Source organism: Crocodylus siamensis, chromosome 12 (genome assembly GCF_052110815.1).
Source record: "Crocodylus siamensis isolate JL-2025a chromosome 12, ASM5211081v1, whole genome shotgun sequence".
NCBI lineage: Eukaryota > Metazoa > Chordata > Crocodylia > Crocodylidae > Crocodylus > Crocodylus siamensis.
This window is the reverse complement of record NC_143406.1, coordinates 43,375,008-43,396,191: the sequence shown is the minus strand read 5'-3', so window position 1 is coordinate 43,396,191 and position 21,184 is coordinate 43,375,008. Positions and strand designations below refer to the sequence as shown.

General features: G+C 42.2%; 1 protein-coding gene across 2 annotated transcripts in view; it reads right to left on the bottom strand.

Moving 5' to 3' along the window:
- The window catches only part of SDK1 (sidekick cell adhesion molecule 1), a 671,164-nt gene that overhangs the window by 398,853 nt on the left and 251,127 nt on the right, over window positions 1-21,184 (bottom strand). For both annotated transcript variants that reach the window (XM_090023696.1, XM_090023697.1), the window contains exons 2-3: window positions 20,083-20,242; window positions 3,867-3,973 (exon numbers count right to left, since the gene is read on the bottom strand). In XM_090023696.1, coding sequence (XP_089879822.1) covers window positions 3,867-3,973; window positions 20,083-20,242 — 267 coding nt within the window. The remainder of the gene's footprint in view (window positions 1-3,866; window positions 3,974-20,082; window positions 20,243-21,184) is intronic.

The window sequence follows — 21,184 nt, the reverse complement described above, 5'->3', positions numbered from 1 at the left end:
AGAAAGCAAGCAGCAGGTCGGGTAGGGGAAGGGAAGCAGTGGCAGTTGGGGAGGGTGTAGGGCTAATTTGTGGCACACCTGCCAAAATGGGAGGTCCTCACTGGCCTATCCTCACCCATACAGGGAATCAGATCTTGGTGGTAGGGTCATTTTGCCCACAAGAATGCAAGAGCAGGATCAAGGCTGCAGTGATTTCAGTAGACGTGGATTTCCTGGTGCCATTCCTACATCTGAACAGCCCATTCGTATGTTTAAAGAATGCAAATCAGGATTACTAGACTAGTTTCTAATCAAGACTAACACAGCAACATCCTCTGTCATGGTGTCTGGAAGTAGTTTTTCATTTTCTAGTCAAGGACTAAAGGGCAGAGGAAGGAATGGAAACCATTTACAAAACACTGGGCTTTTTTAAATTCTTGCTCCTGTTCTGTCTTTTGTCTCTTACATCAATCCTTGGTCAGGGCTACAAGTTCTTACTCTGCTGCCCTCCAATAACCTATATACATTTTAGATCTGCTTTAAAATTAACAAGTTGATGCATAAGAAACTGTTTTGGCTTCCTCACGTTGAATTTCCATCTCGCCAGGGCAAGGGATGTCCTATGAACCTTTTCTGGAGCTAGATGGGATGCATGGAGGAGAGAAAAGACAAAATGACAGCAAGAACTGAAAATGCTTGTTATTTTTAAATGGGCCTTAATCATCTTTGCAATTTCCAAGTCATTTATTTGGAGATAATCAGCACTTTAGTTTTCTTCTTTCTCCAAATTTTTGTTTAGAACTGTAATCAGATCATCTACTTGAAAAGAAGTTTTGAGCTATATACATAGTTCTAATTAACCTCGCCATCATGTGATTAGTCTAACCTTCACACTTCAGGAAATTTTAAGCTAATTTTAAGCTAATTTTGTACCTAAAAATTACTCAACATCTATCCCCATTCATTTATAACTTAACTTGAACTGAAAAAGTTTTTCTACTGCAATACTGATACAAAAGTAAAATGCCAAAAAAAAGTTGAGGTGCTCTACTGTAGTAAACCAAAGCACATTTTTTATGCTTTAAACAAAAAGTAATTAGAATTGAAGATTAAATTTTGGCAAAAGTCATAAAGTCTCCCCAAGGTACACAAGTCCTGCCCTTGGTATTTGACATGGTTTTAAATACATTGCATGGCATATTAACCTGTATGAAGTAAGTGTAAACCTGGATACTTTATTTCCAGATTAGTGCTTATTTATCTGAAGTTAAATTCTTGTTATGGATATTGGCTTTAAAAAGTTTCCTTGTATATAATGGAGGCTAGATCAATACTACAGATGAATTAAAATTTTTATTACCATACCTTACAGAGAATTCAATTATGAATCACAATGATTTTCCCAAACCTCTTTTTTTTTTTTAAACTGTTGCTGACATGTTTGTGCTTCCTATATAGCTATCAGGGGACATTCAGTTAGAACAATTAAATTAAAAGTAATTACTTGCTTTTTGTTATTAATGTTCTTGAAAAATAGTATGTTTTACACCTTATTAGATGCCAGTTGGCTACAAATTCAGAACATTACATCTTGCAAGACTGTCGATGGAGACAGCCCTAATCTAATTTATATGAACAGCACTTATTCTGTCCCTTTAAGATGCAAGCTTTCCTGCTAGCGATAGGTCTAAATTTGGGAATTCACTGTTTTGTAACAGTGGATTTACTGCTCATTTGGTTATAAATTATTTACTTCAAAATAATGCCATTGTTTTATACACTAAATCGCTACATTTTCAAATATGTGAGGGAGGGATAGGAGATGTAGTCAGAAGCTGATATTATCCCAAAGCATGCACTTTGGATGTACTTTTTAAAGAGTAAAGTACTGACTGGTGTCTAAATCTTTCAAAATATTTTCAGTTTCATCTAAATTACATTTTCTAGGTGTTAACCAAAGAAATGAAAAGCGATAATACACAGCGATTTAAAGACCGCAGTCATCTCATAAAAAGTCTGGTAACTCATCACTAATATTTGAGACAAATAAACTAACGTTTCCAAGTGAAAGTCATATATCAAATTAGAGGTCAATTCTGACAGGCTTCACAGTTCTGAACTACAGATGTGCAAGGCCTGCAGGATTTGGTTCACAGTGGTGTTCAGGAACTTAATCTCAGAGTTTGGTTAGCGAAGTTTTGGCTGTGAACCAACCAATTAATTTTGTATTGCAAGAGTGATGAACTGGAACATCACACCTCTACTCTCCTTTGGGTATTTTCTTTCTCTCTCTTCCCAACAGCTCCCTGCCTCTTATGCCATAGGCCACTGATAAATTCAAGGAACGATATGGAGTTATTCTAATGCCCAGTTGCTGTCTCCAGGTCGTCTCCCCCTGCCCTTTTGTTGCCATTAAAGAATATGACACGTGCCTGCTATTCCCATGTTTTAGGTTGGGAAAATGGAAAGAGAGACTTATCAGGTAGAAACATTTTGTTTCAGTCTCGGGGCTAGAAATTAGGCCAACTCCGATCTATTCCCCTGGAGATAATGAGGAGCTCCCCTGGTTACATCCAGTTTGCCAGAAGGAAAGTGGACTTTGAATATAGTTCAGAATTTAAAAAATATAAATCTGTGACTGGAATTGTAAATTGTATTCTGGAATAAATGTCACTTTTGTAAATTAGTGGTCATCAACCAGTGGCAGATCTCAGACCCTCTTACAGTAGATCTTGGAGCCTCTTAAGAGTCAATCCGAGGCTGGGGTGGGGGGCTGAGTGCCCATGTGCATGCACGCACACACCCCAGCACAGCAGGTCAGTCTGTGGGGGAGGGGAGGGGAGGGGAGGGGTGGGGCTAAATCGAGGCCCCCATGGTGAGGGACAGTGCTGCAGAGGCAGGAGCAGGGATATGTTGAGTGAGGCCCCAGCCAGGTGGGACTTACCTGCTGGGGAGGCATGGCCCCAAATCATTTTTTCTCCCTCTGCCTTGATCTGCCCCCCTTTCCCTCCCCATAGACCTACCTGCTGGACAGGGGGCAGGGTGGCAGTGCATGGTAGATCTTGGGTTGTTTTTAAATGCCAGAGGTGATCTCCTACTTAAAAAGGTTGGAGACCACCACTGTAAATTGTGTAGAATAGTGGCTTTCAAACTATGTTCTGCAAAGAGCTGGGGAGTAATGGCAGAGCAGGCTGGGAGATGGCTCCGCATCAGTCTTTAGGACAGGGGCAGGGATTCTGCGGCAGAAGGAGTGATATGAAGGGGGGGGGAGGATGCATGCACATGTGTGTGTGTACGCGCCATCTCTTTGCTGGCCACAATCACAAAGGTACTATCAGGTCTTCTGGGTCTCCTCATGGATTTCTATTTTGTTACATGCCAGATGGTCAAAGTTTGTTTCTTAATTAACTCTAATATGCTGAAATCCCAGCTATGAGTGACTTGAATCTGTAAACTCCTTCCATTACCCCCTTCCATACTTTGTGACATTGTTTCTTTCCAGGGACCTTTTCGCTATAGTACAGCTCCAAAACATTGTCTCTCCCCTCAGACTGCTCTAAGAGGACCTCGCCTCTCCCAGTCTCATTATATCCACCAGTTCTACATGAGGAAGAAACCAGCCTGATAACTGGCCCTCCATTGGGCTTACAAGGTAAAACATAGGAAATAGTCTCAGTATGTGTAGTTCAATGTGTGTTTGAACTTCTCTCTCAGATGACCAGACAACACAAAACTTCTTGCATTATGGTATTTTAAAATACCTCTTATATATATATACCTCTTATATATATATATATGACAATTTTTACTATTATTCTGTGGTAACTACATACAAGAAATTAAATGGTTTGCCAATAAATGACAAGATAATGTCTCTTCACACATACATGCCACTTGGACTTCAGATTTTCTTTGCAAGAGTGCTCCCATCCTGTTTCGCACAACACACTGATAAAACCCAGCATCAGACCTCTGCAAGGCTGGGATAAGGTACCTGTGAGACACAAAGAGAAAGGCAGAGTTACGCAATATCCTGTGTTATGGTTGTCAATGCTACTATCAGTTTCCAAAAGCAAGTCACTCCAAAAGAAAAAGGGGTCCAACTGCTTCTAAATTTTGCATTGTGTTTTCTCATCCTTTAACACTGAACAAGCTGCTTCACCTACAGCTTGTTCATCTTTTTCCAATGAACAAGGCTGGATGAAAATTACTTGCACTCTCATTTCGTCTATGAGCTCAGGCTCCACGAGATCCTGTACTATATCCACAAATAAAATATTTGAATTACATGCCAAAAAACTTTCAGCAATAAGCTCCAAGTATGATGAGACTAATTAGATTCCACATTTTGCCTGGAAATATTGACTTAAATGTTTCCCTCAACTCAATTTACCTTCATCCATAAGGCAAGAAAAATCTAATATTTTGCCCAGAGGTGATGTAATAAAAAAGAAATCTAAATGTTGGCATTGGGGAGGCTTTCCAGCAAAATTAAAACTCTGCCATGGAAAGCATCATCTACTACACTGTCTGACCATCTTAAGTCATAAGAGTATTAGGAAAGACAAGGTGCATTGTATATTGTATTTTTCTGCCCCTCAGCACACTTTAAAAGTCACTTAGTCTACTAATTGTTCATCTTCTTCATTCAACTATATCCGATTAGTCAACCTGAAAATGAGCTGATAGGCACAGTTTTAATGTGAATAAAACATCTGAGTAATATAGATAATCCTGCATTAAACAAATATTAATCAAAGTACATATTCCCTCCGGTCACCTTCTGGAGATCTTATGGCAGGATTAATGAAACCCTTTATGAAAAGATAAGGGAAAATAATACCGCTGAATTTTAATCTTCCATATTTTATTCCACTCGAAGAAAAGGTTCTACACACACATGCACAAATTAATCCGTGAACAGAATCTGATGCTATGAAAATCAGATGGTATGAGGAGGGTGGGAGAAGTCTCATTTATTTAAATGATAAATGAAGAATCAAGCCACCAGTTATGATAACTGTAGCGTAATTACTGTCAAATATACATTAGTGCAGAAGTCAGACAACCTAAGACCAGTGGATTACAATCAACAAGTGTTGGTGAGAAAATAGGATTCCTTCCTTCTATCATTACCACCCCCCCACCAGCCCATGAAGGTGATTAAAATAAAATACCATAAACTACCAAATAATCGACACATCACTTTTATAGTTCGTTTTTCTTTATACTTTACAGTTTTTACACACTTCTTTTATTTCCTTCAAAATGTTGTCCTCTTCTACTTGGCCAATATTAAGATGTTTCTTTGTTTTAAATGGAGCCAAAATTAAACTGCCTGTTTCCTTGGTATTCATCTGCACTAAGCTAGAACTGCAGAGGTTCATTTACTGCTAGCCTGATAAAACAGATGCAGTTGATAAGTGTTACTTTGATTTCCCTTTCTCAGACTTATTTATGTTTCATCAGGGAAACTCCCTCAGCATGTTTATCTGTCGTCCGGAGAAAGGTTTTCCAAAAAGAGGCTACCTACACTGAAATTCCTATACACCATAAATGCACTGAAGGGATAGCTTCTTGCTTTGAGTCTACTGTCTAGCTACGTACAAGCAAGACAAACAGGTAAACATTTTCAGGCATGGCCAACCTACCATAACAGCTTTGCATCCCCATTTGTGAAAACAGTGCAGATATCTGCTCACACTAGGACAGGGCCAGGTAATTATTACGGGTGGAGGCCACTTATTGAGTTTAGGCAGGCCATCAAGGGCCGCATGACAGGCAGCCACGGGCAGATAAATATCAATTTTCTAAATATTTTAGGGGCCCCGCAGGCTGGATAGAATGGCCTGGCGGGTCGCATCCACCCCGTGGGGCGCATTTTGCCCACCCCTGGACTAGGAGCAATTGTGCTGTATCAGGGAGCTTGTATAGGTTTTGTAACCTAACATAGCCAGGTTGTAGCCGTATTGGTCTAGAGGCAAAAGCGCAGTTAAGACCTCATCTGCTTTCCAGTCCTATTTATCTACCAAGTATTCCAGAAAGGAACAAAAAACCTAAATGCAATAAGCTATAAAGGAGAGTGTTGGTTTCCTTTGTTTTTGAAGGATGCTACTCTCCAGTGCGCTGTAAGCACAGTTTAAAGAGACCTAGTAAATCTGCTTTTATAAGGACAGGATGTATCATTTTCTTTGACAGATCCACTGTTCAAGAAGGTACAAACTTGAAGGGTCTAAAGAAATAGGTCAGCCTCAGATATCCCTTTCCCATCCCCAATATAGGTTCTAGTCATTAGCACCGAAGAAGAATACTGTCATTTCAACCGTGCAACCCAACAGTACTGGCTGAAGTGGTTAATGAAGAACACCACTTTCGAAAAGATTTAGTCAAACTGGAAAATGTTTAAAATATGAACTCAGACACTTTCAGTTTTCAGTAAATGTTATATTTGGCTTGAATGCTGTGTTGGCCATAATTATTATTGCTAGTTAAATATTTATGAATGCAATAAAATAGTATTACTCCATTTTTCCGAGGCCAACGTGCTTCCTCGGCTCATCTACTTTGTCTGCCTTGCCTTTAGTTTATTCATTATTTGGAACAGGGATTGCCAGTCATTATATGTTGGTATGGCACCCAGCTCCATTGTGCTCAAATTGACTGCAGATCTCAATGCTTTCACAATACATGCTAGGGTACAAGATAATGAAATTATAATTGTTCCCTATACTGTATAGCAAGAAACTCCAGCTCAAAAGCTTACAGTCAGGATGATGGGCTTGACAAGTAAGTGAAGGAGAGATTAAAGAGGGAGATTACAGAGATGATTACCCTATCACTCAGTTTAAAAATACACACACATCATGCTGGTTCAATATGCTTTTTGTTTGTGAGGTTGCGTTGAACAAACAATCTTTTTGTAGAGAATGCTGTAGCAGAATGCATCCTGAATGAGGCACAGATGGAGGGTTGAAAAAATGTTTTGCAATGGTGATCGGAGAGAAAGAGGAAGCATGGAAGATGACAAAGACTTTTACAGGAGAAGATGAAAGGGGGACCAGGTTGGTTCAACTGGTGGTTTGGCAGTGTTTGGGGAGGAGAAAGAGTGCTAAACAGACTGGGGAAGCGATGCTTGCTGCATTTGTGATGTAGGGCCTTAAAAGCAAAAAACCCAAGTTTTTAAAATTTGCTGCAGGGCACCTCGAGGAGTCAGCAAAGCAACTCTTGAACACAGGAAGTAGTGCAGGCCTACCAAATTCTATTGCTCATATCTTGATCTACAAAAATAGCTGACCAGACTCCTCTGGAAGAATGTCCTGGAAAGGTTTCCAACTACCAGAAATAGGTCTTTTCCTCACACCCTTTCTCTGCTAGAATAAAAAACCCAAAACCAATGCAGACTGGAAGAAGGGAAATGTAGATTCAAATGTTATTTGTAGCAGTCTGAGACCTTAATAGTAACAGGACAGAAATCAATTGAACCCCTTCTTTTAGTGTTCCTGAAAACATTCATATATGTAAGTATAAATCAGCCTTCAAAGGTGGTCTTCAAATTTAGGTACAAGTCATGGTCATTTGCTCAGAGTCCGATTTTCTTTATTGCCATGTCAAGACCTCATTACAGAAAACCTTCTCAAAGAGCACTGAATACAGACAGCAGTGCCTCAAGCAATAAAGAATCTTCTAGCAGTAGAAATATGTTGGAGCCAGGTGAAGAAAAAGGCAAATGTATGTAATTCACTCTTCTTCATCTCCAAGAAAACTTGGAAGGATAACAGGACGTTCTACCGGGTAGTGAAAGCATGCGTTATCTAGGTGTTGCTACACATCCCATTAGTAACCTAGTTTTGCCAATTTACAACATCAATAGTCTTAGAGCATTCCCAACCTGACCCACTGAACATAGCAGCCTCTGCCTACTATAGCTAGCTCTTCATACAAAACAAAGCCATGTATCTTATCATTCGCTCTTGGAGTTTCCCAAAAACCTAAGAGAATTAAAAGAAATTCAAATATGTCGTGGTAGTGTTAGCAATTTTGCAGTGGTGATAAGTCCAGAAAAAATATAAGAGGCAAGGATTTGGGTGCATGGTATCTTTTATCAGACCACCTGTATAGTTGGGAAGGAGAGAGTTGAGATTTTGGGTACCAGGCAACCAGGTCTGAGGCAGGGTGAAGTGGTCCAAGAAAATATATCACCCACAAAAATCCCCGCCTCACAATAAACGGAAAATATTTTTATCCAGGCACACACAAATAACATACCCATTATCTAGATATCTTGACATTTCAGAAAACAGCAAGTACCTTAACACGAGAGGGGAAAAAAACATCTTGTACTTAAGCATCAACATAAACACCATTTGAATCTAAAAGTTCCATTTAATTGGCAAAGTATGGCAAAGAAATTTAAGACAAGGTGCTCGAAATGGTATAAGCCTTTGTCACACTTACATGCAAATCAATGCAATATAAATTTAAATTTATGGTGAACTAAATGATAAATGCTAGTTTTCAATGTCACCACTGACAAGGATTTTGTCTGAATTTTCCTAAACTGCTAACTGCAAAACTAAAATTACTCAAAATAAAGTCCCTGATTCTGCAAAAACTTGAGGAGAAATTTATATTCATTCTCATGACGAGTCCCATTTACTAAAATGATACTATCTCATATACTTAAGGTTAAGTGTGTGTGTAAGTGTTTGCAGCACCTAGAAGCTAGAACTGTTACATTTCTCTCCTAATGGTATAAAATCCTTGTAGTGTCAAAACAAAATTGCTTCAGTATTAACAATTAAAATTATTCAGGCCCCTGGCAGATGTTACACTTAAAAAGTGATTAATCAGTTAATCACATCTTAAGTAACCTGGCCAAACATTCATGCAAGTAACGGCACAATAAAACAGGGAATAAGGAAGAATGTTATTACACAAAATATGTGTAATAACTAGAATGTCACGCTGGCTGAAAATACAGCACAGACTATCCACCTTGTATTCAAGTTTGTGTTGTTCTTGCAATAACATTGTTACTGAGACGGAATATTTTTTAAAGGTAACATCTAAAATTCTGCCCAAAACAAGGAAAGAATTAAAGAAAAAAAATATAAAACATTTTCTTAACTGATTTAAGGCTACTGAATGGGAATAATACAAAGAATTAACAACATGTACATTTTTCAAAATAAATACATATTTTTAAAATTTGTTAAAAATTTAAACAAGCCTGATTAAAATCCAAAACCCAGGATTTAAGTATGACTTTTACCCAGCCAATTCTGCCTTCCATGTTACAGGAGAAAAAGAGAGAAAAATCATTCTTCTTTAAAAATCAGGAGGTGAAAGTTTTCTGTGGACTACATATATATTCATACCAACAGTGAAAACCACGTTATTTTTTACTGTGATCAAGAAATGATTTTCCCTTCATTCTGCATGCATTCTAACTAACAAGACAGAGGACATTTCCAGTGTCCAAATGCCAGGGGGGCACTTAGAAGTTTCTATGGATCTGTGCGAGTAATTTAGAAAAATGGATAGTTTATTTGCCTTGAAAGTACAGCCAAGTAGAGACTAGCAGTCTAGAAGGTTTCCACTACAAGACAGATAGTGCCATGTACCAAAAAAATCTATAACATAAGTCTTTGATTCAGGAATATGAAGGTCTACTTGGCTAGACTGATTAAGATTCCTTGACATTCAAGGTCAAACACTTGACCAAAGTTCTCAGCAGAGCTGCAAGCGGAAGTTGAGTTTAAACCTTCACCTCTTCTTTTTTCCCAATTCCCACTTTTAATATAATATCCAAGTTAAAAGTCGGCCTATTAGGGAAAGCCTCTTAATAACTCTAGTCACAAAGGGTGCCTGTACATGAGCTGGGAGGCTGCTTCGATAGTATGATTACAGTATGTTGCAGCAGACTCGATTAATCGAGTAATTACCACGCTGCTCCAGCCAGCCACTGTGTCTTGTGTATCAGCCTCCCTGCGCTTCAAAATGCTGGCAGGGGCACTTTAACTAAAGGTCGTTTGATGAGCTGATATAAGAGACACTCCAAGGGCCGCTCTAATTAAAGGGCCCCCACCCACTCCTGGAGCATGTGTAAAAACGCCCAAAGATAGTGTTACAAGGCAACAAATGTAAAAACGCCCAAAGATAGTGTTACAAGGCAACAAGTTAAAAACAAGAAAGCTTTACAAGAAAAGTTACTGAGGTCAGTATTATCTATTCAGACTACATAGAGAGTACATTATACACATCCTATTCGAGATATTTTGATATAAAGTGAATGTAAACTATCCTGCAGGATCCCAACAATAAATATAAAAACCTGTGAAGCTGTTAAGTGGATACATTGCCATCAGGCTGTTTCTTTTAAGCTAAATAGGATTCAATCTCCAAGATCACCAAATATGGGACAGGGCAACTACAGAGGGGTCTGAGGTTTCTAGTTCTTTTTAACGAGCATTAACATGAATGAACAGATAAAGAAAGAAAGAAAGAAAAAGCACCAGCATGAAGTCAGAAACTGTTGAGGTAGACTACTACTCACTATCCAATATTCTTCCTTCAGCCGGATAATATTGACTTGTTTTTCATTGTGACGTGTCTATCTCAGGCCACAAAGAAGTTATGAGGTTTATCTATAAATATTTAAGACAAGCTAGTGTATGCAAAGTCACTCCAAAAACCATGCTGTGCATATAGAATTAGCATCTTTGAATAACAAAAAGCTCTCTCCCCTAGATAATGCCAGGTATTCATTCAGGGTCACCAGTGTCAAGGCAATCCTGTGCAAAGATTCCAGTTCATTCTTTATTCACTGAGTGTGTTTGTTATAAGCAGCACAGGAATATTTTAAACACGTTACAGTGTAGTCTTTACTTCAGCCAAAATATGTGAATAACATCAGTTACAGCTAATTTCCGATCAATGATTCAGTTTGCAGCTGTTCCCAGGTACCTAAAAAAATTCATTTATTTGAACAGGAGTTTACCTAAAGGAAGTCTAATACCTGTTACAGCAATTTCAAAGTTTAAAACCTACAGCCAAAATCTTTAGATCTAGGTGTGTTCTGCCTTGTATTATATTCATTCTAATGTATGTATGGCAAAGAATCCTTTCTGGGAAAATATGTGCATGCTCAACGTTTTCAGTGCATACAAGGTCAAAAGCCTTATCTTGGGCTGTGGAGAATAATTCAAAATTAATAACAGCACTGCAATATTCAAATTAACATTTTATGTAAATGTTATTGTAATTATTATTAGCTAATATTTTCCCAGCTTTGAGTGCTGATATCATTGTAGCAGGTATGTACTTTAATTAAATGTGAAAACAAGAACAGTTAAACAAATGCTAAATAAAATAAATATGCCTTGCCATCATGACCTGAAGTTCATTTGACTAAATTAAGTACAAAGATAGGAAATCAGGTACTGTATGTGTATAGATATGTTTGCAACACATCCTGAAATGTTATTGTACACAGATCTAAATTTATATTACAAGATGAGTAAATGGTAAAATGATCATTTTGTTATCTGGTGAGTTTATTAGGGACGCGCGCAAATCTGAATACTAATCACCATGGCGGTCTGAACTTTGTTTCAGTCGCACATCAACCACGATTTTATTCCGATTTCTTTCAGAAGCAGCATGCAGAAGTCTCTCATTCTCCCTGAGATCTCTAAAGCTCAACACCTGCTCTTTGCCTTGTCTAATCCCGCAGAGACCCTGGGTCCTGCTTTTGTAGCTAGGCCTGTCCTCCTCCTAAGCACCTCAGTATCCTACAAGTAACTGGCTGGTTTTGGATCCTTCAATCAGCTTCCCTGTTGATAATACACTGCAGTAGACTTTATTCCTGTCAATCAAAAGAGCAGCCCTGACTGCAAGTGATGCACCGGCTCCCAGCTATGATTCATCATCCTATTAGATGTTTCCTTTTGAAAAGTATTACCAAAAAAATCTCCATTTTTAAAAATGTATAAACATTGTCTATAATGTATGTACAATTAGTTTTAAGATACCAGCCCACCATAATACAAGTAATTTACAACCTTGAATAGATTTGTGAAATACCAGCTGTTAAGTTAGAAGTGATCCCACTTCCATCTGGATCGCATCAACGCTGATACTGAAGGCAGGCAGAGTGGCACCCTATATATTAACCGAGAGAGGCATAAGCTTTCATAAGCAACAGGTGGCTTTGTCATTAATATCCTTTGTCATAGCACCCGTCTGAATTAAGCTATAAAGATGCCACTATGCCCTTCCTTCTGCCTGATATTAGACTAACATGGCTATCTACCTCTCACTGGGTGCATCTACACATGCTAATGCAAAGCAACACACTGTAGCATACATCACGCCAGTGTTTATTGTTCTCAGGCACCGCATTTACACATACATCCAGGAACTCAGCACCCTGAGTGAGGCCAAAGCAGCCCCAGCTGGCAGCAGCTTGGGTTGGGGGGGAGGGTCAGCCTGCCAGCCCAGGGTTGCTCTGACCCAGCTGAACATGCTGTGGTGGGGCATGAGGATGCTTCAGTGTGGGGCTGGTTGGCAGGCAGCCTCCACACCCGCACACCCCAGCCAGCATCTACACAGACTAAACTACTGCAGTATTTATTAGTTTGCTGCAACCTAATAGGGCTGCACATGTAGATGCAGAGACTTCACTGTGGAGCTAATTAGGCAGTTCTGCAGTACACATGCACCCACTGATACTGAAGGCAGACCTAAAAGTTGCTCGTAGATGCTGAGCATCAAGAGTATAAATCCCTAAACTTAACCTTAGCAACAACCCAACCAAACCACACATCTGCTGAACTTTCAAGTATCACGTTAAGCCCACCCCCACTCCCTTTTCTGCACCACGTTTGGACTTCCCCAGTTTTGCAAGCTATGAGAATGGAAGTCAAACAGTAGCAATCCCATAATTTCTTCCTCCTCCCTTCCAGAGTTTCTGCACGCCATTTCCTCTCTCCTGCCTGTAAAAGAGGGGCAGGCAATTATTTTGGCTAGAGGTCCACTTCATGAATTTTGCTGAGCTGTCAAGGGCCACATAGGTAGGCCCCACCCCTCAACAGTTGCCCCGCCCCCTGGTCAACATCTTGTGGCCAGAATACCCGCCCTCTTATCCCTACCCTTTGCCCCCAGAAATACTCCAGTTGGGAGGGGTTAGTAGGGCCTTGGAACTGGAAGTTACACTGTCACATGCTATATGTTAGGGGTAGGCAATGTTTTTTGGCTGGAGTGCCAAAAAACCCACAATGTCTACTTTGTAAGGTAGAGTGCCAGCATGGCAAAACAACAAAACTGGGGCAGGGGGTATATGGCAGGATGCACTATGTATTAATATAGTTAATAATCATAAACATTAATTTTTATGGTAAATACCAGGTTTTCTAAAAATTCTAAACCTGGTGACAATAAATAAAACTTCATAGATGGAAGAGAGCAGAGGGAAGAGGGAGGGTAGAGGGAGAAAGGGAAGAGGGAAGAAGGAGAGAGGAAAGAGAGAAAAGAGAGAAGGGAGAAAGAAGAGGGAGGGAAGAGAGAGGGCAGGGAGAGGGGAGAGAGGGAAGAGAAAATAGAGGGGGGGAGAGAGAGCGAGAGAGAAGGGAGAAAGACGAGAGGGAAGGAGGGAGGGAGAGGGAGAGGCACGGGGAGAAGCAGGCGCAGGGGGAGGCACTGCAGGTAGGCTGGCCTGGCCGGGCCCCTGGGAAGGTGACAGTTGGAAAGGTGGGGGGGGAGGAGAGGAGTGGGGGCCTCCGCAGACTCGAGCCACAGCTGGGCTCCCAGGAGCACCCGAAGTGGAGCCCAGCCTGGCCCACACAGCTCCATGGGATGGGGTGCAACTGCCCTGCCAACAAGAGGATGCTGCCTGGCATAGGCAGGATGCTGGGCTTGGAGGGGTCCCGGCTCAACCTCTGTTAACACTGGGCACAGCACGAGTGGAGCAGAATCCCCCAAATCACAGCGGCAGGAGCCCTCCGGGCTCTGGGAACAGCTGTGCAAAGCTGTTTGCTTACCTCCACCAGCCTGGCCCATCTGGTCCCAAGCAGCCGCTTCTTCTTGCTAGTACTGACTCAGCCGGGCCTGTTGCATTCCCAACAGCATGGAGGGAAGCAGCGGTTGGGAGGGCTTTGCTGTGTGCTGCTCGGGACGGGCCTGGCCTGGCCAGGTCAGGTCAGCACTGGTAAGAAGTAGTGGCAGCCGAGCCAGCTGAGCCATGTGCCACTTCCTCGCAAGCTGCTCAGCACAGGACCAGCCATGGCTTTGCCTCTCTGGTGACAACCCATCCCAAGCGATGCGGGAAAGCAGCACACGGCTCAGCCGCCCCTTCTCCTCACCAGTGCTGACCTGGCCAGGCCTGTCCCATCCCAAGAGGCATGCAGCAAAGCTGGCCCAGCCACTGCTTGCCTGCATGCTGCTCAGGATGCGAAAGGCCAGGCTGAGTCAGCACTGGCAAGAAGCAGCGGCAGCTGAGCCACGTGCTGCTTGAGACCAGCCGGGACAGGCCAGAAGTAAATAGAAGCCGTGGCTCTGTCATGTGCCTCTCAGGCCTGGCCAGACCAGCAGTGGGGAGGGGAAGCTGTGGCTGAGCTGGTGCCGAGCACCACATGGCTCAGCCGCTGCTTCTCCTCGCCAGTGCCGACCCAGACGGGCCTGTCCCTTCCCATCCCAAGTGGCACACAGCAAAGCTGGCCCAGCCACTGCTTTGCCGCATGCCTCTCAGCACGAGATGGGCCCAGCCGGTCAACACCGGTGAAGAGAAGCAGCTGAGTGGCGCATGCTCCCCCCCACCCCCCACATCTGCAGCAGTTTCCCCCCCCGTCCAAACTTGCCTTACTTCCCACTCAGACGGAGGGGGCACTCCAGGGTAGTGAGGCCAGAAGCCACAGAGGCTTCTCATTTGGGGCTGGGGGGAAGGGGGAGGGGCAAGGGAAGGGGAGTGGGGGCTGGATGGAGCTGGGCTCGCCTTGCTGCTCAGCCACAGGCTCCTGCTGGGTCCTGCTGCCACTGGCTGCCTGTCATCTTTGTTGGGCAGTAAAGGGCAGATAAAAATAAATTTTCTAACATTTTTAGAGAACTCGTGGGCTGGATGGAATGGGCTGGCAGGCTGGATCCTGCCCGTGGGCCATATTTTGCCCACCCTTGCTGTAAAGCAATCACAAACTATTTCAGAGAAAGACTCTGGAAGGCCACCTAAAATACATCCTAATGTTGTAATGAAGCCCAAACTGGGAATGCCTTGGTGCAATCTACAAGGTGCAGCTCACATAACTCACTGGTGGAAGGCAACCTGGTTTTATAGGAAAATGCTGGCAGAAATCCAAGTTGCTATGGAGGCAAGTATATTCTCTTATGTGGGAGAGAAGAGAAAATATTGGAATTAACTACAGACTGCAGGGGAAAGGAATTCTGCTAATTATTCCCAGAAAATTATTTCACAACTCACAGTTCCTATATGATAAAGAATCATTGCTTTTCAGGGACAAAATCATCATAACAGAATCCCAGGAAATAAAAATGAAACCCTTATAAACATCTCTTACCAGAGCCTGAATGGAAGAAATGGGAAATCTCAGTTTAGATATAAAAAGAAAAGACTATAGAATGCAGACTTGGCTTCCTATTTCAGACAGAAGAAGCTCTTCCCCAGATGAAGAAATTAGCGCCATTGATTCTAAAAAGTACTTAAAACTTTACGCCAGGTACACCATCTATTTTGACTTCTAAGCATCAGAAGGAACACTTATGCTACAATATTAAGAGCAGAGGTGGGCAAAATACGGCCCGCGGGCCAGCTCTGGCCTGTCAAACACTTTCATCTAGCCCACACCGCCCCCTAATGAATTCACCCCACCCAGCCCTTCCACCCATGAGGGTAGGAATGAAATGCCCATGTGTACACACAGCCCCAAACATAAACTATTGCATCTTGATCCTACCCCCATGGGAAAGGACACAGCCAAACCAGCACAGCTTCTGGCTGATGCTGCCACTGCTGCGGCCCCCGGAAACCTGCTCTGCTTCCCCAGTCTCCTGCTGGCTCCAGGCAGCAGGTAGGAAAGCAGCGGAGGCAGGGCTGTAGCTGAATGGGAGCATGGGACTGGAGTTTGGGTGGTACCAAGTGGTGGCAGCAACAGAAACAGCCGGTGGCAGGGGGGAGGGGTCAGGGTGCAGCTCTGGCCAGCTCCACACATCACAGTGAGGAGCAAAACCTCTTCCAGGCCACCTGTAATCGCCGGCACTCCCTGCCACTCGTGCAGCCCCTGCACTCACTGGGCACAGGAGGGTAGCCCTGTGCACTGAAGCTGGCTGCCTTCCCCACCAGAGCTGCACAGAAGGGGAGGGAAGCCCCAGGCAGGGAAGTCAGCCAGCTCCAGTGCCTGGGGCTTCCCTCCTGTGCCCAGAGAATGCAGGGGCTGCGTGGGAGCGGCAGGGAGCGCTAGCAATACAAATGGCCTGGAGGAGGCTGTGCTCTTTGCTGCAACGTGCAGCGCTGGCTGAAGCTGCACCCAGCTGGGCACCTGCACCCTGAGCGCCGCAGCTTCTGCTGCTGCTGCACCACGGGCAGCCGGGGGGGGTGTGCAGGGGAACCCCACCCTCCCCTCACACCCTGCCCGTACAACCCTTCCATATGCACAACCCCCCTGGCACACCCCACCACATACACACCCACATCCTACCATACACACCCCCCCACACATACACACACCACACTCCACCCCACCATACACAGACACCCCCACACAATATACAAGACTAAGAATTTATTTTTGAGTTATTATGCAATCACCTCTGTATACAGTCCACAAACACAAATCATGACAAAAATATTTTTTGTAATAAAATTAAAATATGTTAGGTGGTAGGCGTCTGACTTGATGTATGATTTGGTTTTTTTTCTGGTTCTAAGATGGCAACCCCACTTCCAAAAGGAGTATTTCCAGCGGGCAAGGGGGGGGACTACTGGAGGCAAAGGTCAGGGGTTAGGGGTTGGACTTCCCAAGGTGGCAACAAGGGGGCAAGGTGTCCATTAAGGGGCAGAGCTACCCACGTGGCCCTCGACAGCTCGCCAAAACTCATTAAGCGGCCCTCCACCCTATATAATTGCCTGCCTCTGATTAAACATGGAATTTAGAGGCTTTACAACAAGATAAAAGCCTTTTTTATACCACACATTTACTTAGGAATCTCCATAATGTCTGAAGCCGAATACACTACAGCCCAGCAGGAAACTAGCTAGCCTATCAAATAGTAACATCTAAAAGCCTCACTGCTATGAGGCGATGGAGTATTTTGGAGTATTTGGATCACAAAAAGTTCTCAGTCTTCAGCTCTGTCAACATTCAGTGGCTGTTCAAAACCATGGAAGATGTAGATGAAGCCTGGTAGCTGTCATGTTAAAAATTCAAACGATCTGTACAAATCTCCTTTCATCTTTCTAGCTGAAGGAATCCTAAGAGACCCATTGGAATTGGAAACCTGAGAGAAGACTGCTTGAAGTATCTGGCTACCATTACATGTACATTAGAGGTCACCATCTCATTCTCTTTGGTCTCTTCAAACAGCCGACAATTCTTCCACTACGCTAAAAAGCAGTTCAGTCTTACGAACCGAACCCTGAAATGCATGGAAGCATCTTAAACTCTAATCATAGCTCTGGTCATTCACTGCAAGGCCTTTGCTTTTTCTTCTATTGTGATTTTCTCCCCGAGTAAAATTATTACCTAAAGCACCCAAATGATCCTCTTGTGGACTAATTAATTTTGACATAGCATTTTTAAATGCATAACATTACAACATATAGATGCTAAGTTATCATCAGTTGTCTGGATCTGCATTAACCAAAAGAAAATGCATATATGTGATATTTCTAAGCAACTACTCAGTGCAAGAATCAGTGCTTACCATTAGCTAAGCAAAAGGATTCAGGCTCAATATTCAATCATCGCCTGTTAACTTGTGCTCTTTGTGCATATTGGCTACCATTTTCTTGCTTTCTTATAAAACAGGCATTCCAGTCTTGTTACAAAGAATCCCCAAGCATGCAGCATTCCAGATAAAAGACAAAGTACAGCTGGAACTACTCTGGATCGATTCCACAATGAACCACTCTCTCAAGCAGCAAAAAAACCCAACACTGTGAATGAGAAAAACTCCCTTGAGAGTTACCATGCTGCCACTACTGCTATGGGACCAAGCTGGGGCCAGACCAAACACGCTCCATGCCCGAGGCTGGACTGGGGACAGACCCTGCTAGAGCTGGAGCAAGAATAAGTGGTGGAAGGAGTTGCAAGGAGGAGATGGGGAAAAGGGGGATCTGAGGCTGTGGGTTGGGGTCAGGTAGTAGGGGGAAGCAGAGACGGCGGGGTGGTGCTGGTAGACAGGCAACAGGGCAAGGTATAGGGGGGTCAAGCCCCACTGCCCCCCCTACCACTAGCTCCCCAAAGACTGCCCCCTACTGTCTTGCTCACCACCTATGCCCTACTGCATCCTCACTGCCTGCCCTCCTACTTCCCCTCTCAACAGCCTGGCCCCTGCCACTGCTTTCCCTGACACAGCTGTGGATGAGGGGTGGATTTAAGATGACCCTCCAATAACTAGATGTTACACATGGAAAATTATAACAAATTTGTAAATTTTCCATGTATAGAATCTAGTTATTGGGGGCTTGTCTTAAATTCAGGGACATCTTCAATTTGAGTAAATATGGTATCATGGAGAAAAATCTAAAAAGTGGAGGAAAAGATAAAGGCAGATCTCATAAGGAACAATGCAGCATTGCTGAAGGAGAGGGTCTTATTTCTAATTTCTATGATGTTACAGAAAAGAGAGTGATGAAGGAACAGGGAAATGGAAATAGGTGAAAGAATTCTCCACCAGCAAACTTCTTATATATTACTTTTGTTTTGTTTATTCTAAATGAGAAGGACAATTTCCAGATACTTTTAAAGAAATAAGAAAATATGTTTGAACTAGGTGCAATCTTCAGACCTCCAGCAAATGGTTAGCATAGACCTTGTAGCCACAAAACTTCCTCTTTTCAGTATATTACTGTATAAAAAATAGTAGAAAGTAGAATGTACCCCTATTTTTATTTGGTTTCCTTTCGAAGTGTGGAATCCTTCTCTCTAATAATGATATATTGGTTACCTAGGAAACCAGTGTAGGATGAGTTTTGATTGGCTGTATTATCGCTTCATTCTTAGAATGGTAGATATAGTTTAAAATGGTGCCTGTTTCTGTGCTTTTTTATGGACACCCTGACAAGTTAACTCTCACTTCTAAAACAATTGTTCAAGTATTTAAGGCTTTGTGGCTGCTGTTGATTTCATAGATATGGCTTGTACAGCAGACAGCACAATGTTTCGCCTATATTATTTTTTTTTTTTTACAATTAAACTTCATATTCCCAGACGCAAAACCAAAAAAACATGTGGGAATTATATGCTAAGAAATCTCTTCTACCACCCTAATCACATGAGATGTGCTTATTCATAAAAGCAGTCTAAGTGAACTCAGTTCTCCATAGAGGAGGAGAGCTGAGCATTCATAAGTAAGTGAAATCTGCCCTGCTTTTAACTCATTATACCTCATTACCTAATAGAGAAGCAAGGTATCCAGAGTTATAGACAAACGCAATGAAAAATACATGTTGAAATCCAGAGCTTTTTGTTTTACTTCTAAAACAATAAACTATTCACTTTAAATTAGTATCTACTTCATAGAAAAATCCCATTACCAGGAAAAAATAACCACTTTCAAAGTAAACACCCTTAGAAGAGCATCACCATGAAGAAATCCTTGAAGATGTCAGCTTTTTTATTTTGTGCATTACCCAAGATTTTTATGCATTATAAGCATTTTTTTAGCAAAGAGGCAAAAGGCTTTCACACAGGCCCACACAGTCTCACATTCCATTTATTGCCTTTGTCCCAATTTTCTTCTTTCATTATACCATGAAAATGCCTGTTGTCATTAGCATACAGTTCTTCTACTGTGCCTAAGAGCAAACCTCTCCTAAGTGCAATCACAAAATATTACAATTAGACAATAGTTTCTTTTTTTTTTAAATCTATTTACTTGTATTCACTGGAGTAGGCGGTGATTTCACTGTCATTGTGCAACCATTTAAATTCCAAGGGCCAGCTGCCTTCAGCAAGGCATGTGAGGACAAGACGGTTCCCCTCGAGATGGATCTGGGGCATGCCTGGCTCAGTCTTGAAATAGGGTGCCACATCATCTGAAACACAAAAGCAGAGAAAACTGTTTTGATAAAATAGAAAAATCATCTATTACAAGCCACCAATATGTCAGCCATTTCCTTTAAAATGTTTAGGAAAAAGATGTAGGTGGTTTAACAGGGATATCTTAACCTCTAAGAAATGTATTGCGGGTTAAAATGCTTTTTAGTTCAAAAGTGCTAAAAAGCTCAGGCCAATCACGCTCTTCATAGAATCACAGCAGTCGGGCCGGAGGGAACTTGTAGATCTTCAAGTCCGACCCCCCTCCTCGGCGGGAGAAAAACTGGACTCAAATGAGTCCAGCGTGGTAGGCATCAACCCTCTTCTTAAGGACCCCCAGGGTAGGAGCCAGCACCACTTCCTTTGGAAGTTGGTTCCAGATCTTAGCCGCCCTGACTGTGAAGTACTTCTTGCAGATGTCTAATCTAAACCTACTCTCCAATAATTTGTGTCCATTATTCCTTGTTATGTCAGGGGGCACTAGAGGAAACAGTGTCTCCCCCAAACCCTTCTGGTCCCCCCTATCTTAAAAGACATCTAGTTAGAAGGCAATAACAGTGGATGATCTGGTACATATTTTTAAGTCTCCGCTCATCGGAAGTGTAAAAAAGAAATGTACATAGTATCTATTACACCTAACGTGGGTCATTTCTATTAGTTTTTCACCTTCACAAGCATTAAATCCACTCTCAAAACTTTGAAATTCGTTTTAAAAAAAAAAAGAAAACTAAGTCTAAATGGAGAATGATTACCACAACAGAACAAGTCTTCCAGTAAATAAAGAATTTTGATAAGGAGATGCTGAGAACAAAGCTTCTTACCAAATCTCATGATTAATATCGTCCAGTATTGTCATGAGTCAAAATATCCTAAATTATTATTTGGGGGTTTTAATAATGTTAAACGGTCACACAAAGTTTTCAAATTCTTATTCGCATGTG